The following is a 25,502-nucleotide window of genomic DNA, read 5'->3' on the forward strand; positions in this document are numbered from 1 at the left end:
CGGCGCTTCTTGGCTTGTCTCTTGTATTCATTAAATGGAGCATCTCTTGTCACTGTCCAGCAATAGTCTGCAAGCATTGATGGGCTCCATTTGCCCTGATAGCGTTTCTCCATTGTTGCAATGTCCTGGTGAAAATCGCTCGCCGTGCTCGTCGCTCACTGCTCCGCAGTTCGGTGGAAAAAAATCTAAATGAGAGTCCAAAAAATGTATCTTTAGTGACATGTTGCAACCAAGGCTTTTGTATGCCTTGAGGAGGTTTTCCACCAACAACCTGTAGTTGTCTGCCTTGTTGTTTCCGAGAAAATTTATTGCCACTAACTGGAAGGCTTTCCATGCCGTCTTTTCCTTGCCACGCAGTGCATGGTCAAATGCATCATCTCAAAGAAGTTCACGAATCTGAGGACCAACAAAGACACCTTCCTTTATCTTAGCTTCACTTAACCTTGGAATTTTTCCACGGAGGTACTTGAAAGCTCCTTGTGTTTTGTCAATGGCCTTGACAAAGTTCTTCATCAGACCCAGCTTGATGTGTAAGGGTGGTAACAAAATCTTCCTTGATACAACAAGTGGTGGATGCTGAACACTTTTCCTCCCAGGCTCCAATGACTGTCGGAGTGGCCAATCTTTCTTGATGTAGTGGGAATCTCTTGCACGACTATCCCATTCGCAGAGAAAACAGCAGTACTTAGTGTATCCAGTCTGCAGACCAAGCAAGAGAGCAACAACCTTCAAATTGGCACAAAGCTGCCACTGATGTTGGTCATAGTTTATGCACCTGAAAAGTTGTTTCATGTTGTCATGCATCATATGGACTGCATGACCAACTGGAATTGATGGCAAAACATTGCCATTATGCAGTAAAACAGCTTTAAGACTCGTCTTCGATGAATCAATGAACAGTCTCCACTCATCTAATCGTGAACGATGTTGAGGGCTGCCATCACACCATCGATGTTGGTGCAGGCTACAAGATCACCTTCCATGAAGAAGAATGGGACAAGATCCCTTTGACGGTCATGGAACATGGAAACCCTATCACCACCTGCCAGGAGATTCCACTGCTGTAGTCTGGAGCCCAACAGCTCTGCCTTACTGTTGGGTAGTTCCAAATCCCCGACAAGGTCATTCAGTTCACCTTGTGTTATGAGGTGTGGTTCAGAGGAGGAGGATGGGAGAAAATGTTGGTCCTGTGACATTGATGGTTCAGGACCAGAAGTTTCATCCTCTTCCTCTTCCTCGTCTGACTCAAGTGAGAATGATTCTGGTGCATCAGGAACCGGCAGTCCTTCTCGGTGGGGTACTGGGCGTATAGCTGATGGAATGTTTGGATAATGCACAGTCCACTTGTTCTTCTTTGACACACCTTTCCCAACTGGAGGCACCATGCAGAAGTAACAATTGCTGGTATGATCTGTTGGCTCTCTCCAAATCATTGGCACTGCAAAAGGCATAGATTTCCTTTTCCTGTTCAACCACTGGCGAAGATTTGTTGCACGAGTGTTGCAGCATATGTGTGGGGCCCACCTCTTGTTCTGATCTCCAATTTTGCAGCCAAAATAAAGGTGATAAGCTTTCTTAACCATAGTGGTTATACTGCGCTTTTGTGATGCAAAAGTCACTTCACCACAAACCTAGCAGAAGTTATCTGCACTGTTCACACAAGTACGAGGCATCTCTGCTCACTTTGGCTAAACAGAAATGTGTCCCTTTGCAAAATCAAACACTGACAAATAAGAGAGCACGACACTGTATGATTTCTAGAGCTGATCTAGGGCAATTTGTTCAGCAGAGTGATGTAAGCTTTGTTATGATTGCATCATCCATGACTTCTAGGAATAACATGATGCAATTCATATCATGTATGACGCAATACCAGCTTCAGATTGCATCATTCATTGTTTTGCCTAAAAAGCAAGTACTGTCCAAACCCAGTCATAGATTTATTCATAGATCCAGTCAAAGATGTATTTTAGTCATTTCTGGTTTAAATTGAGATCCCTTCCCTTTATAACTCACTTATCCTCCACCATTCCCAAGTCAAGGGTCATATATACTGACCCAATAGCATATCTTGAAAACTAGAGCCAATCAACAATTTTAAGCATCATTTTCGTTCTCAGTGACCCGGAATTAGTAAAGTTTGACTACATTTATTTCAGAAGCATTTTGGCTGTAGAGCAGTGTTATTAATATGTATTTGTGGTTAAGAGGGAGAGGAGAGAGGTAAAATTAAATGAGGGTCTGTTAGCTCCTAAAAATGTTTATTAAAATTGAAGGAACTGGTTGTTGCAGGGATAGATTATGCATATTTCAGTTCTTCTCTAAAGCAGTCTCATTTTTTCTCAGAATCTTTTTAAAGTGCACTGAATTTTTGTGTAGAGACTAATGCAACAGTCCTTACACAGCCAAATCCTCCAGTGATTTCAGTGGGAATTTCTGATTTAGACCTGCAGGGTTGTGCTCCATATGTCCTTTTAAGATATATGTATGATTTAGGCTAAAATCCAGATCCAAGAGTTCAACAAGTGTAGCCGGCCCACACACTGGGGATATGTACAAGATGACAGGAATAACAGAAGTAGCTATGCAGGATACATACAGAGCCCTCTTATCCCTTTCTTTACCAACCCTGCCCCTGTATGGGTGAAGAGGAATGAGGAAAAAAAAATCCACATATTGGCCATTCCCCCATGACCATTCAATATCACATTATTTTCTATACCCAGCCACAACAAGCACTCACAAATAACAGGGCAACATGCAATAGTTGCATATCCCCTGTGAATCTCCCCAACATCCAGCCCCGTCCCTGGGCTGGCCAAAGGTGTTTTGTTGCCCAGAGTAGAAAAAATTTTCGGCATTCCCCCTGAATGGCTGAGCCAAAGATCATCTGGGACAGAAGCAGGTTGAGTTGGCATCTTCAGAGATTGGTGATCAGGCAAACTGCCCATTTCCTAAGGTTGGCCTAGCCCAGTCCTTCTGCAAGAGAACCACACCTATTTAGCCTCATAGGGTATGTCTACACACTGCAATTAAATTCTGCAGCTAATCCATGTCAGCTGACTCAGGCTCGTGGGGCTCAGTCTGCAGGGCAGCAGGCCCAAGCCCTACAAGCCTTTATCATCTGACATGGGCCAGCCACCGGTGTTTAATTTGCAGTGCAGACATACCCATAGGAGCCAACAGTGCAGAAGGAGGATGGATTTGCCCCAAAGGGCACATTTTCTTTTTAATTTGTGTCATGATTTTATGATATTTGATACTGTTTAGGTTTTTTTTTTTTTAAGGTGAAAATCTAATGTGGATTCCATTTACCATTTTAATTAGAAACCTGAAAGTACAGTAATACAAATTAGACCCCAACCTTGCAACACCTTTCCCATGAACAGGTTACTGTGTATGTGCAGAGGGTTCCCTCCATGCAATATATTGCAGGACTGGGCTCTTAGAAAATAAATTTTATTTTAACCTGAAAACAGATTGTGACTACATTAAAATGTGATCAAACAAGATTGAAATGATTAAAATATTAATACTTTGCACATCCATAACAACTCCTATCTAAAGATCTCAAAATAATTTACCAAACTACTACTGATAATGAGCTCAGGTTTATGTATATAAAATACAAATGGGTAATATGGTGAAAATTAAAGAGTCACTGATGACACAATCATTTTAAAAACAATTCCATTTTATTAAATATTTTCTATACTTCTCTTCAGTTATATTTTATTATTAGGAACACTGTTCTCAAAACTGAACTTTGATTCAGATAGGGAAGAAGTAGCAGGAGCAAATGAACCTGTCTTGTTATTGGGGAAATAATTTTGATGTAAGAAAAATCAAATATTACTATTTCAGTTGAGAAAAAAGGCAGGAGTTGAATATTAGTAACTAGTTTTTATAAAAAGCAACAGAGGGTCCTGTGGCACCTTTAAGACTAACAGAAGTATTGGGAGCATAAGCTTTCGTGGGTAAGAACCTCACTTCTTCAGACTTGCACCTGAAGAAGTTAGGTTCTTACCCACGAAAGCTTATGCTCCCAATACTTCTGTTAGTCTTAAAGGTGCCACAGGACCCTCTGTTGCTTTTTACAGATTCAGACTAACACAGCTACCCCTCTGATAGTTTTTATAAAAACTGCTCTAGCAACAAAATGTATGCTGCTTGTTAATGTAATATTTTTCATCCATCTTTAAGCATCAGAAGCTTTCTAAAGTACTCAGTTACAAAACAGAATAAATATAATATTAGAACATGGTTATTCATCAACATCTGCAACATTTCCCCTGAAATACAGTCACAGACAAGTGAAGGAACTGAACAATGACTTGGGGAAAATGATAAGGTTCTTTAGCAGTACTTTACCTGTCTAGGTCAGATGTTTGTCTTTCAAAATTCACGAGAATCCTTAAAACCTGGACATCTTGACTGAGAAAGCAAGGAGGCAATAGTCCATGAATATTCAACTGTTGTCTCTCTTCCAAAGTAAAAGCCATGCCCTGTGTAAGAAGTGCATGACATTACCGTCAGGATAATTCAACAATGGAAAAAGAGCATGTATTTTTCACTATCAAAATATCCCATTAACTGAAGGGAAACCTCCCCCAAAAAACAACAAAAACCACAATGCTATCTATCTATAATAGGTATTTTGAAAGCACCATCACTCTATTATCCAGACTTTAACTCAACTCAATGCAAACTTTTGTACTTTTAAAAAATTGGCACAGAGATCATGGCATGACAATATTACAACATCTCCACCTCAGCATCAGTAAGTGACAGTCTTCCAATACTGAAATATTATTCCTAGTAACTCCTCTAAGAAATAACTGAACAACTGAAGAAATAATTGAACTCCTCTAAGAAATAACTGAGCAGCACTCAATTACCTCAAAAGGTAGAGCAATGAACAAACCAAATGCCTTCACACTCTCTTGTTTAACATGTAGACAAAATGAAAATATTCTCAAATCTTCAAGTGTAAAAAATTATGCTTTCTAATATTTAGAAATCTTTCAAGATCTCTAATGAAAATAATAGCTGAAAATTCACATAAGTAATGCAGTGACTGCAATACAACACACCTGCTTCTCTATCAATTTATTTACATAGGACCTGACCCAAAGCTCACTGAAGTCAATGGAAAAATATCCATAGTGACGCCAATGGACTTTGGATCAAATCCATAGTTTTTAATCCTACTGAATTCTTATTTATACTAAAAATAAATGAAAAAGTATTTTAAAGGTTCACAGGATTTCTTACGGGCATCCAGAAAAGTAGTTTAAATTAAATGAAATTATTTAATATATTCTATGTAGACTGGATAGGCATGTGGACTATTAAATAAAGATTCCTGTTAGTTTGACCATAATGTTCTTTATGTAGCAGGCCTTCAGTACAGTTTGCACTGAAGCATTTCTATTATTTTGATTGTAAGTAAGTTAAAGTTTTGCAATAGCAGCAGATTGTTAAGTAACAGGGAATATCATTAAATATCTTACTTAGTAAGAGAAGACACGTGCTTTTCCAATCGATCAAGAATTTCTGCCCAAACAGTACACAATGGAAATTATATACTAGAAGTGATAATACATTAGAGTATGCCTTCTTTCCCTATCTTTTGTTTGTATGATTTGTCTGAAGAACCTGAAAACTATGTAAAATACTGCTAATGTACTTCATGACCACCTGTGCAAGTCTTTCTAACAAATATACATGCTTGCAAAACCCCTGTTTTCTTTGTCCAGTTTGGTCAATGTACATAGCAGAGGGGCATTGCTGGCACATGATGGCATATATAACATTGGTGGACGTGCAGGTGAATGAACCGGTGATGTTGTAGCTGATCTGGTTAGGTCCTGCGATGGTTTTGCTGGTGTAGATATGTGGGCAGAGTTGGCATCGAGGTTTGTTGCATGGATTAGTTCCTGAGTTAGAGTTGTTATGGTGCGGTGTGTGGTTGCTGGTGAGAATATGCTTAAGGTTAGCGGGTTGTCTGTGGGCGAGGACTAGCCTGCCTCCCAAGATCTGTGAAAGCGAGGGATCGTTGTCCAGGATGGGTTGTAGATCACTGATGTTCTGTTGGTAGAACTCCACTGGCCATCACCTACAGTCCTCAGCTTAAACCTCTCCAATGTATCATCGGTGATCTACAACCCATCCTGGACATTGATCCCTCGCTTTCACAGGCCTTGGGAGGCAGGCCAGTCCTCGCCCACAGACAACCCGCTAACCAGCAACGCCCCTCTGCTATGTACACTGGCCAAACTGGACAGTCACTACGTAAAAGGATAAATGGACATAAGTCCGATGTCAGGAATGGCAATATACAAAAACCTGTAGGAGAACACTTCAACCTCCCTGGCCACACAATAGCAGATGTAAAGGTAGCCATCTTACAGCAAAAAAAAACTTCAGGACCAGACTCCAAAGAGAAACTGCTGAGCTTCCGTTCATTTGCAAATTTGACACCATCAGATCAGGATTAAACAAAGACTGTGAATGGCTATCCAACTACAGAAGCAGTTTCTCCTCCCTTGGTGTTCACACCTCAACTGCTAGAAGAGGGCCTCATCCTCCCTGATTGAACTAACCTTGTTATCTCCAGACTGATTCTTGCCAGCATATTTATACCTGCCTCTGGAAATTTCCATTACATGCGTCTGATGAAGTGGGCATTCACCCACGAAAGCTTATGCTCCAATACATCTGTTAGTCTTAAAGGTGCCACAAGACTCTCTGTTGTTTTTTACAGATCCAGACTAACACGGCTACCCCTCTGATACTTAGTCAATTAAGGCTCCTTAACCTTGCCAGAGTGGTGTAAAGGAGCCTTATTGTAAATGACAGTAACGGAATCCTCAGCTAGGAAGGTCTATGGGCTTTCTCGCTTTTTTTCCTATGCCAGAGAAGCACAATGGGGTTAGATTACAGCTCAGGGTGTATCAGTTTTTTGCTTGGAGAACCATACTTTTTGTTGGCTCATTTACATGTATGTGGTGCATTAGCTGGCAACATAGTTTTGACAGAATCAAGTAGTCTCAGTTACTGATAACGCTAATCCATCATAGATTCGTGAGACTGGAAGGGACTTCAAGAGGTCATCTAGTCCAGTCCCCTACGCTCATGGCAGGACTAAGTATTATCTAGAATGGGATGGCCAACCTGAGCCTGAGAAGGAGTCAGAATTTACCAATGTACATTGCCAAAGAGCCACAGTAATATGTCAACAGTCCCCGTCAGCTCCCGTCCCCCGCTCCTAGTGCCTCCCACCCACCGGTAGCCCCACCGATCAGTGCCTCCCCTTCCCTCCCCGCACCTCCCGATCAGCTGTTTTGTGGCACGCAGGAGGCTCGGGGGAGGGCAAGGGGAGGAGTGAGGGCACGGCAGGCTCAGGGGAGGGGGTGGAAAGGGGTGGGGGGGGCAGGGCCTGGGGCAGAGCAGGGGGTTGAGCAGTGAGCACTCCCTGGCACGTTGGAAAGTTGGCACCTGTAGCTCCAGCCCCGGAGTCGGTGCCTATACAAGGAGCCGCCTATTAACTTCTGAAGAGCCACGTGTGGCTCTGGAGCCACAGGTTGGGCAACCCTGATCTAGACCACCCCTGACAGATGTTTGTCTAACCTACTCTTAAAAATCTCTAATGATGGAAACCCCACAAACTCCCTAAGCAATTTATTCCAGTGCTTAACCATCCTGACCATTAGGAAATTTTTCCTAATGTCCAGCCTAAACTGCCCTGGCTGCAATTAAGGCCATTGCTTCTTGCCCTATCCTTAGAGGTTAACAAGAACATTTTTTCACCCTCTTCCTTGTAACAACCTTTTATGTACTTGAAAACTCTTAACATGTCCCCTCTCAGTCTTCTCTTCTCCAGACTAAACAAACCCAATTTTTTCAATCTTCCCTCACAGGTCATGTTTTCTAGACCTTTAATCATTTTTGTTGCTCTCCTCTGAACTTTCTCCAATTTGTCCACATCTTTCCTGAAATGTGGTGCCCCAAAATGGACAGAATACTCCAGTTGAGGCCTAATCAGTGTGGAGTAGAGCAGAAGAATTACTTCTCATGTCTTGCTTACAACACTCCTGCTAACCATCCCAGAATGAAATTTGCCTTTTTGCAAGTGTTACACTGGTCATTCGTATGTGGCTTGTGATCCACTATGACCCCTAGATCCCTTTCTGCAGTACTTCTTTCTAAGCAGTCATTTCCCATTTTGCATGTTGTGACAGACCCAGACCAGTTGGGTGCAGGAGTCTGGTAGAAGGAAAATATACTAGCCACTGGATGAATAGTTTTCTGTTCCCTGAGTGACAAGAGCAGGGGCTGCCCTAGAGCAATCAGGAACCTGCTAGAACCAACTAAGACAGGCAAGCTAATTAAGACACCTGGAGCCAATTAAGAATGTACTAAAAGCAATTATGGCAGGCAGGCTAATCAGGACACCTGGTTTAAAAAGGACCTCCCATCAGTTAGTGAGTGGCATTCAAGGAGCAAGGAATGAGAAGGCGTGCTGCTGGATGACTGAAGAGTACGAGTGTTATCAAGCTTCAGGAGAAAGGTCCTGCGGTGAGGATAAAGAAGGTGCTGGGGGGAGGCCATGGGGAAGTAGCCCAGGGAGTTTTAGCTGTCACGCAGATGATACAGGAGATGTTGTAGACAGCTGCTATCCACGGGGCCTGGGCTGGAACCCAGTGTAGAGGGCAGGCCCGGGTTCTCCCCATCCGCCCAACTCCCTATCTGACACAGGAGGAGTTGATCTGGTCTGTGAGACATACCAAAGGGGAAGATCTAATTTGGAAAGGGATCTGGTCTGTCCCTGACCCACTAGGTGGGACAACAGAGACTGCAGAGATTGTTCTCCGTTTCCCCCATGCTGGCCAGTGATGAGGTTAGCTGAGTGAACGGCAGGTTTGAGCCTCTAGCAAAAACGGCCAAACTGAAGGCTGCCATGAATCTCTGAGGTAAGCAAATCCACCAGATAGCGCAGGACCCACCAAGGCAGAGGAGGAACTTTGTCACAATGTGTACAACTGATTGTTTCTTCCAAGTGGAGTACTTTGCATTTGTCCTTCTTGAATTTTATTCTATTTACTTCAGACTATTTCTCCAGTTTGTCCAGATCATTTTGAATTTTAATCCTATCCTCCAAAGCACTTGCAACCCCTCCCAGCTTGGTATCGTCCACAAACTTTGTAAGTGTACTCTCTATGCCATTATCTAAATCATTGATGAAGATATTGAACAGAATCAGACCCAGAACTAATCCCTGTGGGACCCCACTCAATATGCGCTTCCAGCTTAATTCTGAACCACTGGTAACTACTCTCTGGGAATGGTTTTCCAGCCAGTTATGCACCCACCTTATAGTAGTTCCATCTAGGTTGCATTTCCCTAGTTTTTTTTATGAGAAGGTCATGCAAGACAGTATCAAATTCAAAAGCCTTAGTAAAGGCAAATAATACCACATCTACTGGTTCCCCCCCCCCAATCCACAAGGCTTGTTACCCTGTCAAAGAAAGATATTAGGTTGGTTTCACATGATTTATTCTTGACAAATTCATGTTGATTGTTACTTATCACCTTATCTTCTGGGTGTTTGCAAACTGATTGCTTAATTATTTGCTCCATTATTTTTCCAGGTACTGAGGTTAAGATGTCTGGTCTGTAATTCCCTGGGTTGTCCTTATTTCACTTTTTATGGATGGGCACTATATTTGTTCTTTTCCAGTCCTCTGGAATTTCTCTCATCTTCCATGACTTTTCAAAGGTAATTGCTACTGGCTCAGAAATCTCTTCAGTCAGCTCCTTGAATATTCTATGACGTATTTCATCAGGGCGTGATGAATTGAAGACAGCTAATTTGTATAAGTAATTTTTAACTTGTTCTTTCCCTATTTTAGCTTCTGATCCTACCTCATTTGCATGGGCATTCACAATGTTAGACATCCAATGGCGACTAACCTTTTTGGTGAAAACAAACAAAAAGTCATTTAGCACTTCTGTCATTTCCACATTTTCTGTTATTGTTTTTCCCCACTGATTGAGTAACAGACTTACCCTCTCCTTGGTCTTCCTCTTGCTCTTGCTTCTAATGTATTTGTAGAATATTATCTTCTTACCCTTTATGTCTCTAGCTAGTTTAATCTCATTTTGTGCCTTGGCATTTCTGATTTTCTCCCTATATATTTGTTTATATTCATCCTTTGTAATTTGACCTAGTTTCCACTTTTTGTAGGACTCTTTTTTGAGTCTCAGATCATTGAAGATCTCCTGGTTAAGCCATGGTGGTCTCTTGCCATACTTCTATCTTTCCTATGCAGAGACTGTTGTGTGGACGATGGCCAAGAGTTATATTGTGACTCTTGGACCTATTCCACTGGAATCTGAAGTGAGTCAGCAATCCATTTTATCATCTGCTGAAACTGTTTAAAATCCTTGGTATATAGAGGCAGAGAAGATATCAAAGCCTCATCTGGAAAAGATGAGGATATATTAGTTTGTGGTGTCACCTTTTTGTTTGCTCCAGGCTCTTGCTCTTCAAAAGACTCCTTATGTGGTAGGGGCTGAGGAGGGAGAAATGGAGAAGTAGACTATCTTCCATTATGATCCCTATGGGAGCAGCTATGAGCTCTTGAAAACTGCTGACAATAGGCTGCCCATGGGTTCCAATACGGTCACTGGGGGGATCACGAGGGAGAGAGGGAGGCATCCAAAGCTGCTTGTACCAGCGAGGCATGACATGGTCTTTCCCTTGGGGTTTCCTTCTCAGTTAAGGTGTGAGGAGAGATGCGCCATAGCGATTTGTAGGGGATCCCTGCACAAAGATCTGAGAATCTGAAGAGGAGTCCTCAACACAGTCCAGAGGAGGAGCAGACATTGGAGGCAAGGATGATTATTCGCCTTGTGCTGATGGTTCTGGAGAACCAGGCTACCAGAGAAAGGTAAAGTTTCAGAGTCCCTGCAGATCTCGGTACCAACAGCCATTCAGTACCCATCAATACACGAGACTCTGACTCATCAGACACCAAGCCTTTGGACAATCTAAACTCCTATGTTACCAGGTAAATCTGTGCTCATACCTAGGAAGTCTATTACTTCAGGAGTAGTTGTCTAGATAATGGTACCAATACCAAACTATATTTATCTCAGAAGTTCTGATGTTGCAGTCTGGATCACCTGTTTAGGTACCAGAGGTGGTATTGAAAAGTCTGTCTATGCTACAGACTTTCTAGAGGCAGAGTGTTTAGAGTCTCTGCTGAAATGATCATGGTACAGCAGATGACTTTGGTACCAAGGTCTGCTTGGTGCTGTGGGTCTTTGAGGAGCTCAAGGTCTCCAACAAGCTCTAATACCAGAGAAGCCTGGAGCCTCAGGAGTACCCTTCCTGTGACACAAGGTCTTTAAATGGGTCATTCCTGATGGTGATTGAGGCTTTTTTGAAGTAAACTCTCTCTGAGGTGGCCCAGAAACTTCTTTTCTTAGGAACTTTACTGGTACCCTCCATTTTCTTATCCCATGAAGACATAGGCAAGTGGAGTACGATGTTTGATGGGGCACTGTGCTCACACAGAGGCCAATGTCCAGAGGGATGTATCTGGGCCTGGACCATGGCTGGTTGGAGAGTGCACTCCACCATGAAAAGCCTAAGTTTAATCGCCTGTTTTTTTTCCAAGATCTGCTTTTAAAAAATTAGCAGAACCTTGAACATTGCTGCAATGTGGGTGTCTACCTGACATTGGGAATATCTGTCGCTGACCAGATAGATTCCTGGCAGGTAAGGCAGCCCTTGAATCCCAGGTATTCTGGCACACCAGACTGATAACGGCCCTGAGAAAACATCTCAGAAAGGGAGTAGGAGGGTATATTAAATGGAAAACCAAAAGTTAACTAAAGAGGTATTATTATAAAATAAATAAGAGAACTAAATAAACTAAACTTAAATTAGAACTAGGAATAAGAACTCAGGACTAAGCTAGAGCAAAGCTGAGCTTACATGCTAGATACTGTGTCTCAGGCTGTCAAGCGGTTGAGAAGGAACTGAGGGCAGTTCACTCACGCAGCTCTGTATAGTCTCGGTACAGGTCATGAGGATGTCCGGAGTGCAAGCAGGAGCCGAACAGGCACTGCTACCAAAAATCTCCTGTCAAAGGTGAATTAATTTGATATATTTTGTTCACATGTTAATGGTTGTTGGTTTAGATTGCAAAGGTAGAATAATGAGCTGCCACTATTTTTATAGCAAAGTGAAAGTGACTGGAAGATTGCATAATTTTCTTGTGATGAAATCCTAGCTCAGAAATAGCACTTAAGATACTGAACTGAATGTGCACACTGAATTGGAAGAACTTCGACTAAAGAGTCACCAAAAATGTCTGTCTGCAACAATAGGTTTAATGATGATGATAAATTTGAAGTAACTTAACTCTTGACTTTTAAAAGAAAAATCATTAGAAATGTCATCCATTTCATGTACACAATGGACGTGAAATTCTGCACCACTGAAGTCAATGAGTGTGTGTTTAAACTAACGGTCTGAATTACATGTCTTATAAAGCAACTGCTCCCATAGTTATAGCCAGTTATCAGTCTCATTTTCACTGTTTTGAAGTTCAATTTCAAGGTGGTTCTTTTAGAACTAAAGAAGACTAAGATTTTTCTTTAGTATAGAAGAAAATTCAATTCCGCGAAAAAATAAAAATGCCAGCAGCACAGGCTGCTATAGGGCTACATGGAATCAACATTGCTGTGGATGCCCCTTCCTCACCAGCATTTTGGACTTTATTGGCATGTAATGGCCCCTCTAGTGGAGGAAAGCTTGCAGACTCTTTTTATGGATGCAGCCTCTCCTACTCAACTTTTCACCATCAGGGAACTCCACCAGGTTCTATGTGGGCAAAAGCCAAACAGTCATTCAGGTGAAATTAGCTCTATGGCTCACATTTTCTAGATTCACTTTTTAGAAAGAAGATAGTTGTATCATAAGTATATTCGGCCAATGTCCTCACTGCAGTGAGGACCCTTTGTCCAGCTTGACAGAGATGGGGCTTATATGGCAGCCTGGTGACAAGGGAGCTGTTGTCCCTTAAGGCCCCTCCCTTCCAAGTAGATTACCTTTTCCCAGTAGGAAGCAGGAAAACAACACAGCTGGACCAGATTGGTGGCTGCCTCCTTCCTCTCTAGTTGACCAGAAGAGAGGTTTAAGAGAGGGGGAGTATTTATACTCAGGAAAGTTGCAGGAAAGCCCTCTTTAACCTGCACTAGGCAAACACCCCCCTCCCACTCACGGAAGGAGTTAAAATACCACATTTCATCATGATCTGCTGTGGTCGTTACACTAGTCGCTTCTTTTCTTGGAGGGACGAGAAGGAATTGTTTGGGTTTTTTGCCTTCCCCACAGCAGGTTGGGGACCTATTAGGGTAGGAAAGGGAGGCTATACTGTAATGTCATAACTCATTATGTAAACTTCTGGTGGATGTCCAGTTCATGTACTCCATTGAGAATAGATACAAAATGGTTGGTAAAGGATTTAAAGGAGACATACTTAAAAGGAGAATAAAGAGAGGGTTTGGGGCTCCTACGACCAGTCCAGGAGACAGTCAATCCCCTCTCAACCCTCAGATGGGGGAGGGTGGCAGGGTAATATGAATGGGAAGGATAATGGGAGCCCCCAAGTATATGGAAATAATCATGGAATTACCTGCACTGTACAATTTTATATGTCAGGTAATCCCAGATATTTTTTAAAATAAAGCTGCGGCCTAATTAAAGGTATCTTGTCCTTCCAGCATAGACAGACAAAAGGCTAGTAAAAGAGGGAAGAATCCAGCTTTGATTAAAAGATTATAAATTCAGAATGACTGAAAAAGCCAGAGGCAGGATTCTCTCTCTTTCCCCCACTTCTGATTTTGTAAGCAAAGTTGATGTAAAACATTAATGACTATAGAAGAGGCAGAGCAGTGGTGAATTACATCCTTATATCAATATAAAAGGCACTGTTCACTTTTGAGCTAATGCTCAAAAAAAAAAAGTAATAACCTATTTATTTGTATTGCAATAACTGGAGTTTATCTTTTGGCATTCTTCTTCTTATGCTGTAGTTTAAAGTGCTGTCAAAAGGCACTTTTTACTTCTGATAAAAACATGCAAAACTGCACTGATAAAGTTAATTTCTTTACAATTTTTAGTAAAAAGGGCTGAAGTAAAGATTTGTTGGCTTTATAGGGGAAACTTTCATCCAGTTGCACCCAGAACACCTCACTCGGATGCTGGAAACTTGTATGAGATTGATGTAATGTTCATGCTACCACAAACAGAATTAGAAACTGAAGCACTGTTTTATTGATCACTCTTCAATATTTCTGAACTACTGTACATAAAACATCTTGGAAAAAATATTATGCAAATACTAGGTATTACAATTTGTATTTGTCTGAATTAAAAATTAATAGTAGCTTAGGTACAAGTGATCATGACTTGATCACATTTATAATATACTAACAGAATAAAGTTCAGACCAGTATTGGCACTTTAAAAGGACCAATTTCACAACGCTGAAAACAATTATGAGCCAAATCAGCTAGGAGGAAGAATTGAATCAGAAAAATATGAATGATAATTGGGAATTGTTTAAGAACCCTTTACTAGATGCTCAAAATGCCATAACTGAGGAAGAAGGCCATACTGCTTAAAAACAATCTGGTTAAGAGGGAAAATGAAGGCAGTTATAATTTTTTTTTAAATAATATATAACAAATGGAAGAAAAAAGAAGCTGATAGTAATGGATATAAATCAGAAGCTAAGAACTGTAAACAAATTGGTAAGGGAAACAAAGAGACACAAGGAGAAATATGACCTGCAGTGTTAAGGGCAGTAAGGAGTTTTTAAATATATTAAAACCAAAAAGAATTCTAACACTGGTATTGGTCCATTACTAGATGGAAACGGTAGAATTATCAATAACAAGACAGAAGAGACAGATGTATTCAATGGATATTCCTGTTCTGTATTTGGTGAAAAAGCCAGATAATGTAAGTATAACATATGATGATGAAACATTCTCCATTCCATCAGGATCTCAGGAGAATGTAAAACAGTAGCTACTAAAATTAGACATTTTTAAATTAGCAGGTCCGAATAATTTGCATTCATGAGTTTTAAAAGAACTAGCTGAGGAGCTTGCTGGACCATAAATGTTGATTTTCATTAAGCCTTAGAACACTGGGGAAGTTTCAGAAGACAAATAAAGCTAATGTTGTGCCAATATGTAAAATGGGTAAATGAGATGACCCAGGTAGGCCTGTCAGTCTGTCATTAATCCCAGGCAAGATAATGAAGTGGCTGATACGGGACTAGATTAATAAAAATTAAAGGAGAGTAATTAATGCCAATCAGTGAGGGTTAATAAAAAATAGATCCTGTCAAACTAACTTGAAATCTTTTCTTTTTATTTATGAGATTTGATTGACAAAGGTAATAGACATGATACAATATACTTAGACTTCCCTAAGGCCTTTGACTTGGTACTGCATGCCATTTTGATTAAAAAACTAGAATGATATAAAATTAATATAAACACATATTAAATGGATTAAAAACTGGCTAACTGATAGGTCTCAAAATGTAATAGTAAACAGGGTATCATCATTGAACATAAGAAAGGCCGTGCCAGGTCAGACCAAAGGTCCATCTAGCCCAGTATCCTGTCTACCGACAGTGGCCAATGCCAGGTGCCCCAGAGGGAGTGAACCTAACAGGCAATGATCAAGTGATCTCTCTCCTGCCATCCATCTCCATCCTCTGACAGACAGAGGCTAGGGACACCATTCCTTACCTGTCCTGGCTAATAGCCATTAATGGACTTAACCACCATGAATTTATCCAGTTCTCTTTTAAACTCTGTTATAGTCCTAGCCTTCACAACCTCCTCAGGCAAGGAGTTCCACAAGTTGACTGTGCGCTGCGTGAAGATGAATTTCCTTTTATTTGTTTTAAACCTGCTGCCTATTAATTTCATTTGATGACCCCTAGTTCTTGTATTATGGGAATAAGTAAATAACTTTTCCTTATCCACTTTCTCCACATCACTCATGATTTTATATACCTCTATCATACTCCCCTTAGTCTCCTCGTTTCCAAGCTGAAGAATCCTAACCTCTTTAATCTCTCCTCATATGGGACCCGTTCCAAACCCTTAATCATTTTAGTTGCCCTTTTCTGAACCTTTTCTAGTGCCAGTATACCTTTTTTGAGATGAGGAGACCACATCCGTACGCAGTATTCGAGATGAGGGCGTACCATCAATTTATATAAGGGCAATAATATATTCTCAGTCTTATTCTCTATCCCCTTTTTAATGATTCCTAACATCCTGTTTGCTTTTTTGACCGCTTCTGCACACTGCGTGGACATCTTCAGAGAACTATCCACGATGACTCCAAGATCTTTTTCCTGACTTCTTGTAGCTAAATTAGCCCCCATCATATTGTATGTATAGTTGGGGTTATTTTTTCCAATGTGCATTACTTTGCATTTATCCACATTAAATTTAATTTGCCATTTTGTTGCCCAATCACTTAGTTTTGTGAGATCTTTTTGAAGTTCTTCACTGTCTGCTTTGGTCTTAACTATCTTGAGCAGTTTAGTATCATCTGCAAATTTTGCCACCTCACTGTTTACCCCTTTCTCCAGATCATTTATAAATAAGTTGAATAGGATCGGTCCGAGGACTAACCCTTGGGGAACACCACTAGTTACCCCTCTCCATTCTGAGAATTTACCATTAATTCCTACCCTTTGTTCCCTGTCTTTTAACCAGTTCTCAATCCATGAAAGGACCTTCCCTCTTATCCCATGGCAGCTTAATTTACATAAGAGCCTTTGGTGAGGGACCTTGTCAAAGGCTTTCTGGAAATCTAAGTACACTATGTCCACTAGATCCCCCTTGTCCACATGTTTGTTGACCCCTTCAAAGAATTCTAATAGATTAGTAAGACACGATTTCCCTTTACAGAAACCATGTTGACTATTGCTCAACAGTTTATGTTTTTCTATGCGTCAGACAATTTTATTCTTAAAAAATGGTTACTCACCTTCTCGAAACTGTTGTTCTTCGAGATGTGTTGTTCATGCCCATTCCAAGCAGGTGTGTGCACGCCAGCCGGAAGATTTTACCATAGCAGCGTCCGTACGATCGGCTCCGGCGCCCCCTGGAGTGACGCCTTCATGGCGCTGTATATAGTGGCCAGGCGACCCCCCACTGCCTCAGTTCCTTCTTGCCGATACTCCAACAGAGGGGTAAGAGGGTGGGTATTGGAATGGACATGAACAACATGGAGACCAAGGAGATGGGTCGGAAACGAGAGGGAGTGTGGGCTATATTGGCAGAGAGAAAGGAGGGTCAGGACAAAACTGGGAGGAAAGATCAAACCAGTATCTTAGATGCCTATATACAAATGCAAGAAGTATGGGGAATAAGCAGGAAGAACTGGAAGTGCTAATAAATAAATACAACTATGACATTGTTGGCATCACTGAAACTTGGTGGGATAATACACATGATTGGAATGTTGGTGTGGATGGGTACAGCTTGCTCAGGAAGGATAGACAGGGGAAAAAGGGAGGAGGTGTTGCCTTATATATTAAAAATGTACACACTTGGACTGAGGTAGAGATGGACATAGGAGACGGAAGTGTTGAGAGTCTCTGGGTTAGGCTAAAAGGGGTAAAAAACAAGGGAGATGTCATGCTAGGAGTCTACTACAGGCCACCTAACCAGGTGGAAGAGGCTTTTTTTAGGCAACTAACAAAATCATCCAAAGCCCAAGATTTGGTGGCGATGGGGGACTTCAACTATCCGGATATATGTTGGGAAAATAACACAGCGGGGCACAAACTATCCAACAAATTCTTGGACTGCATTGCAGACAACTTTTTATTTCAGAAGCTTGAAAAAGCTACTAGGGGGGAAGCTGTTCTAGACTTGATTTTAACAAATAGGGAGGAACTCGTTGAGAATTTGAAAGTAGAAGGCAGCCTGGGTGAAAGTGATCATGAAATCATAGAGTTTGCAATTCTAAGGAAGGGTAGAAGGGAGAACAGCAAAATAGAGACAATGGATTTCAGGAAGGCAGATTTTGGTAAGCTCAGAGAGCTGATAGGTAAGGTCCCATGGGAATCAAGACTGAGGGGAAAAACAACTGAGGAGAGTTGGCAGTTTTTCAAAGGGACACTATTAAGGGCCCAAAAGCAAGCTATTCCGCTAGTTAGGAAAGATAGAAAATGTGGCAAAAGACCACCTTGGCTTAACCACGAGATCTTGCATGATCTAAAAAATAAAAAGGAGTCATATAAAAATGGAAACTAGGACAGATTACAAAGGATGAATATAGGCAAACAACACAGGAATGCAGGGGCAAGATTAGAAAGGCAAAGGCACAAAATGAGCTCAAACTAGCTACAGGAATAAAGGGAAACAAGAAGACTTTTTATCAATACATTAGAAGCAAGAGGAAGACCAAAGACAGGGTAGGCCCACTGCTTAGTGAAGAGGGAGAAACAGTAACAGGAAACTTGGAAATGGCAGAGATGCTGAATGACTTCTTTGTTTCGGTCTTCACCGAGAAGTCTGAAGGAATGCCTAACATAGTGAATGCTAATGGGAAGGGGGTAGGTTTAGCAGATAAAATAAAAAACGAACAAGTTAAAAATCACTTAGAAAAGTTAGATGCCTGCAAGTCACCAGGGCCTGATGAAATGCATCCTAGAATACTCAAGGAGCTAATAGAGGAGGTATCTGAGCCTCTAGCTATTATCTTTGGAAAAACATGGGAGACGGGAGAGATTCCAGAAGACTGGAAAAGGGCAAATATAGTGCCCATCTATAAAAAGGGAAATAAAAACAACCCAGGAAACTACAGACCAGTTAGTTTAATTTCTGTGCCAGGGAAGATAATGGAGCAAGTAATTAAGGAAATCATCTGCAAACACTTGGAAGGTGGTAAAGTGATAGGGAACAGCCTGCATGGATTTGTGAAGAACAAATCCTGTCAAACCAATCTGATAGCTTTCTTTGATAGGATAACGAGCCTTGTGGATAAGGGTGAAGCTGTGGATGTGGTATACCTAGACTTTAGTAAGGCATTTGCTACAGTCTCGCATTATATTCTTATCGATAAACTAGGCAAATACAATTTAGATGGGGCTACTATAAGGTGGGTGCATAACTGGCTGGATAACCGTACTCAGAGAGTTGTTATTAATGGTTCCCAATCCTGCTGGAAAGGCATAACGAGTGGGGTTCCGCAGGGGTCTGTTTTGGGACCAGCTCTGTTCAATATCTTCATCAACGACTTAGATATTGGCATAGAAAGTACGCTTATTAAGTTTGAGGATGATACCAAACTGGGAGGGATTGCAACTGCTTTGGAGGACAGGGTCATAATTCAAAATGATCTGGACAAATTGGAGAAATGGTCTGAGTTAAACAGGATGAAGTTTAACAAAGACAAATGCAAAGTGCTCCACTTAGGAAGAAAAAATCAGTTTCACACATACAGAATGGGAAGAGACTGTCTAGGAAGGAGTATGGCAGAAAGGGATCTAGGGGTTATAGTGGACCACAAGCTAAATATGAGTCAACAGTGTGATGCTGTTGCAAAAAAAGCAAACATGATTCTGGGATGTATTAACAGGTGTGTTGTGAGCAAGACACGAGAAGTCATTCTTCCGCTCTACTCTGCTCTGGTTAGGCCTCAGCTGGAGTACTGTGTCCCTTTCTGGGCACCACATTTTAAAAAAGATGTGGAGAAATTGGAAAGGGTCCAGAGAAGAGCATCAAGAATGATTAAAGGTCTTGAGAACATGACCTATGAAGGAAGGCTGAAAGAATTGGGTTTGTTTAGTTTGGAAAAGAGAAGACTGAGAGGGGACATGATAGCAGTTTTCAGGTATTTAATAGGGTGTCATAAGGAGGAGGGAGAGAACTTGTTCACCTTAGCCTCTAAGGATAGACCAAGAAGCAATGGGTTTAAACTGCAGCAAGGGAGGTCTAGGTTGGACACTAGGAAAAAGTTCCTAACTGTCAGGGTGATTAAACACTGGAATAAATTGCCTAGGGAGGTTAAATATCTCCAGAGATGGAGATTCCACCTCTGGAGATATTTAAGAGTAGGTTAGATAAATGTCTATCAGGGATTGTCTAGACAGTATTTGGTCCTGCCATGCGGGCAGGGGACTGGACTCGATGACCTCTCGAGGTCCCTTCCAGTCCTAGAATCTATGAATAAACACATCTCGAAGAACAACAGTTACGAGAAGGTGAGTAACCGTTTTTCTTCTTCGAGTGATTGTTCATGTCCATTCCAAGCGGGTGACTCACAAGCCCAAGTCTAGGTGGTGGGGTCGGAGGTCACTGCAGCCTGGAGGACTGCGCGGCCAAATGCAGCATCCTGCCTAGCCTGGTGCGTAATGGCGTAGTGAGCCGTAAAGGTATGTATTGAGGACCAGGTGGCCGTTCTACAAATCTCCTGTGTTGGGATGTGGGCCAGGAACACAGCTGAAGAGGCCTGCGCTCTTGTGGAGTGGGCCGTGATAGGTGGGGCTGGCACATTGGCCCGACTGTAGCACTCCTGGATGCAGGTTCTGATCCAAGACGAGATCCTCTGTGACGTGACCAGGAGCCCCTTCTTACTGTCAGCCACAGCGACGAAAAGTTGGGTCGACTTCCTGAAGGGTCTCGTCCTTTCTATATAGGACGCGAGAGCCCTGCAAACATCCAGAGAATGCAGCCTGCGCTCCTTCACGGAGGAGTGCGGTTTGGGATAAAACACAGGGAGAAAAATGTCTTGACCCATGTGAAACGGGGAAACCACCTTAGGTAAGAACGCAGGGTGCGGTCTGAGTTGGACCTTGTCCTTGTGGAAGACGGTGTATGGAGACTCGGATATCAGAGCTCTGAGTTCCGATACTCGCCGTGCTGATGGGATAGCCACCAAGAACGCGACCTTATATGAGAGGTATAACAGCGAGCATGTAGCCAGCGGCTCGAATGGAGGCCCCGTGAGGACAGACAGGACCAAATTGAGGAGCCAAGCAGGGACAGGTTGACGGATATGTGGGAACAATCTGTCAAGACCTTTAAGGAAACATCCAACAAGTGGGTTTGCAAAGACTGAGGTACCCCCCTCTTCCGGGTGGAATGCGGAGATTGCAGCGAGGTGTACTCGAATCGATGAGAGAGTTAGTCCCAGTTGTCTTAGATGTAGCAAGTAGTCCAAGATAAGAGGGATCTGGGCGAGCAAGGGGGCTTGATCGCGTTGTGTAACCCAGAGGGAGAAGCGCTTCCATTTGGCCAAATACGCAGACCTTGTCGAGGGCTTCCTGCTGCCCAGATGAGAACATTGTAATTCCCGTGGGTTTAGCCACAGAGCATCCAAGCTGTAAGGTGGAGCGACTCCAGGTTCGGGTGAAGGAGGCGACCGCGATCCTGCGTGATCAAGTCCGCTAGTAGGGGTAACGTGAGTGGAACCCTCGTAGACATGAGTAGGAGAGATGTGTACCAATGCTGGCGTGGCCACGCAGGAGCTATGAAGATGAGTCAAGCGTGATCTCTGCGGACCTTGAGGATCACTTTGTGAATCAAGGGAATCGGGGGGAAGGTGTAGAGAAGCCCGTCTGCCCAAGAACGCGTCTGATAGGGAGCCCTGACTGCGTCCCATGAGGGAGCAGAATTGACGACACTTCCTGTTCTCGTTGGAAGCAAACAAGTCCACATGGGGATGACCCCAAAGTCAGAAAATTGAGAGAACTACATCCCAGAGGATAGACCACTCATGACTCTGGAACGAGCGACTGAGAGTGTCCGCAAGCGCATTGTGCGTGCCGGGGAGGTAGGATGCTATCAGGTGAATTACGTTGTGTACGCAAAAGTCCCATCATGCCTGGGCCTCCTGGCAAAGGGGAGAGGAGCGAGCACCACCCTGTTTGTTGATATAAAACATCATTGGAGTATTGTCTGTGAGGACAGAAACACACTTGCCCGCGAGCTGGGACTTGAATGCCATGCATGCGAGGCGAACCGCACGTAATTCCCTGACATTGATGTGCAATGAGAGATCCTCCCTCGACCAAAGACCTTGAGTCCGAAGATGGCCCAGATGTGCTCCCCATCCCTGATCCAAAGCATCCGTTACCAGGGTCAGGGAGGGCTCTGGTTCGAGGAAAAGGACCCCCGCGCAGACCACCCGTGGGTCGAGCCACCATTGGAGGGAGTCCAACACCGGACGAGGTAACGTCACCACTGAGTCTAGGGAGTCCCTGACTGGCCGATAAACTCCTGCCAACCAAGATTGGAGAGGGCGCAGTCTGAGCCTGGCATGTCTAACGACATAGGTACATGCTGCCATGTGCCCTAGCAATTTGAGGTGTGGTGGTGGTAGGGTAACTTTGGAGGCTGAGGATAATGTTGGACAAAGTTCAGAACCTGGCCTCTGGGAGATATGCTCTGGCTTGTGTCGAGTCCAGAAGTGCTCCTATGAACTCGATTCTTTGTGTTGGAGAAAGAGTGGACTTGGCCTCGTTGATTAAGAGGCAGACGGAGCTGAAGGTGTGCCTGATGAAGACCACCTGAGGTTCCACAAGTGCCTTGGTCCTGCCCTTGATGAGCCAATCGTCCAGGTAAGGGAATACCTGGATCCCTTGCCTGTGGAGGAAGGCTGCCACGACTGCCATGCACTTCGTGAAGACCCTTGGGGCTGCTGATAGGCCGAAGGGTAGAACCGTGAACTGTAGATGAACGTTGCTGGCGAGAAACCTGAGGTAACGCCTGTGGCGAGGGATTATTGCAATATGGAAGTATGCATCCTGTAAGTCGAGGGCGGCATACCAGTCTCCTGGATCTAGGGAGGGAATGATAGAGGAGAGGGAGACCATGCGGAACTTGAGCTTCTTGACAAACTTGTTGAGACGTCGCAAGTCCAGAATAGGTCTGAGGCCCCCTTTCACTTTCTGTATTAGGAAATATCGAGAATAGAAGCCCTTGCCCCGAAGATCTCGAGGCACCTCCTCCACTGCCCCTGCTGTAAGGAGGGACTGAACTTCTTGACGGAGAAGTTGCTCGTGAGAGGGGTCCCTGAAGAGGGACGGGGAGGGGGGCTGGTGGGGTGGGAGGGAGGAAAACTGGATAGAATATCCCTCCTCTACTGTGCGAAGCACCCAAGCGTCTGACGTGATCCGGGCCCACGCACGATAGAAGAGGGACAGACGTGATGAAAAGGTGAGGTTGGGAAGATCCAGAGATGTGTCCGGTAGGCCATCCTCGACCGAACCTTCAAAACGGTGGCCTAGGCCCCTGCGGAGGCCTTGGCTGGGTAGAAGACTGGCCGAAGGGCTGCTGTTGTTGCCTCCTCCTGCACGTCCGCGGTCTTCTGCACCCGGCATCCCCTCGATTTTGAGGTTGATACGGACGCGGGGCCTGCGGAGGCCTAAACTGCCTAGGCTGAGTAACCGGGGTGTGTAAGCCTAAAGAACGGAGGGTGGTCCGCGAGTCCTTTAGGCTATGGAGCAATTTGTCCGTCTTTTCTGAGAAAAGCGTGGGCCCTTCAAAGGGTAAGTCCTGTATAGTCTGTTGGACTTCATGAGGAAGGCCGGAAACTTGAAGCCAGGCTCCGCGCCTCATGACGAGGCCAGTAGCCAACGTGCGCGAGGCCGAATCGGCTGCGTCCAAGGCTGCCTGAAGTGAGGCACGAGTAATTAATCTGCCCTCCTCGACCAGGGCCGAGAACTCGGTTCTTGAATCCTGCGGGAGGAGGTTCGTAAACCTAGACAAAGCTGAGCACGTATTGTGTCCATACTGGCTCACTATTGCCTGCTGATTGGCAATACGCGACTGTAGGCCCCCCGTTGAATAGACCTTGCGTCCAAAGAGATCCAGCTTCTTAGCCTCTCTACTTTTAGGTGTGGATTCCTGAAATCCTTGACGCTCCCTCTGGTTGGCCGCATCCACCACTAGGGAGTCCGGCGGGGGGTGCGTGTAAAGATGTTCATAGCCCTTGGTAGGGACAAAATACCACCTCTCAGTCCTTTTGGCTGTAGGTGCCAATGAGGCTGGGATTTGCCACAAGGTACGGGTTGTGACCGCAATGGATTTTATGAGGGGTAGGGCTACCCTCGATGGACCTGGCGGGGTCAGGATATCAATGACGGGATCGGTGTCCACCTCGATCTGTTCCGTCTGTATCGAGAGGCTCTGGGCCGCTCGAGTAAGGAGCTGTTGGAGGAGCCTATTATCCTCTAAAGCCGGAGCAGCAGAAGTTCCCGCTAATGCCTCGTCCGGAGAGGAAGAGGAAGACGTCCCATGTAGCTGCCCTTCATCTACCACGTCTCCCTCTGTAAGGGCCTGCGGCACACAGTACTCCAGCTGCGTGGCCGGTGCGGGCTCAAGATGCGGCACCGCGGCCGGTACCGTGGTCGCCACCGAGCGCCGAGGAGTGCTGGGCGGTGCCTGCGCTGAAGGAAGCAAAGCCCCCGTCGATGCTGTTGTTTGACCTGGGGGTGCCGTAATGCCTTGTGGCACACTCCTATCAGACGGCGGTGCCGGTGGCGGCGGCATCAACGGCGGTGCCGCAGACGCTGAGGAGACGGAAGTGGTTCGTGAACGGGGCCCGTACGCCTGATCCACCGACTGATGGTAGGCCCATGGCGTCCAGAACGGCCACTGTGGCGGTTGCCAGTCGTGCCGCTGATGCCACTGTCGCGGATACGGTTGGGCACTCCTACGTGAGGACGATCTGCTCCTCGATCTGTTAGAACGGTAGGAGTCCGCCTCCGAGTCAGAAGTCTCTGAATAAGAGGACATCGGAGGAGCGGTACCCACAGTCACCGGTGGGGGTGCTCGCACCGGTGCCGCTACCTTGGCGCCGCGTGGGGAGTGAGGTGAGCGCATCGCCGGTTTACCCTTAGAGTGATACTGGGGCCCGGTGGCAGCAGGAGGTTGTCTGCACCGGTGCGGCGATGCCGGCACCAGAAGGTTCAAGAGGTCTGAGGCGGCCTCGAATGCCTCAGGTGTCGATGGGAGGCGGACCTCCTCCATCACGTCCGGGGACCTATGCCGTTCCGGATTCGACCCTGCCCTCTCCGGGGCAGGAGTCAACGGAATGGGTCTGCGGCGCGGGTTGTCCCGTAACAGTCGTGGACTGCGCCAGACCTTTAGAGTCCCGTGGGGAGATCGTTCGGTCGACGGCCTGTTCTTTTTAGCAGGCACCGGCGACGGGGAGCAGCGTCTTGTCGAAGATGATTTCTTATGCGCCGACTCTCTCCGGTGCCGGGGTTTTGGGCCCTTGGCCTCCCAACATATCTCTGGTGCTGGGGTACTGCGCACCGAGGATGAAGTGCTGGGTGCCGGCTCTGAAGGTCCGGGATCCGATTGCGGCCGCAGTGCCGCCTCCATTAGAAGGACTTTAAGTCTCTGGTCTCTATCCTTGAGAGTCCTAG

The 25,502-nt window shown here is 44.4% G+C and overlaps 1 protein-coding gene across 2 annotated transcripts in view; it reads right to left on the minus strand.

The window, feature by feature from the left end:
• ME1 (malic enzyme 1) overlaps window positions 1–25,502 on the minus strand; it is a 387,310-nt gene that overhangs the window by 302,767 nt on the left and 59,041 nt on the right. For both annotated transcript variants that reach the window (XM_065588152.1, XM_005299590.5), the window contains exon 2: window positions 4,372–4,505. In XM_065588152.1, coding sequence (XP_065444224.1) covers window positions 4,372–4,505 — 134 coding nt within the window. The remainder of the gene's footprint in view (window positions 1–4,371; window positions 4,506–25,502) is intronic.

This window comes from Chrysemys picta, chromosome 3 (assembly GCF_011386835.1).
Source record: "Chrysemys picta bellii isolate R12L10 chromosome 3, ASM1138683v2, whole genome shotgun sequence".
Taxonomy (NCBI): Eukaryota; Metazoa; Chordata; order Testudines; family Emydidae; genus Chrysemys; species Chrysemys picta.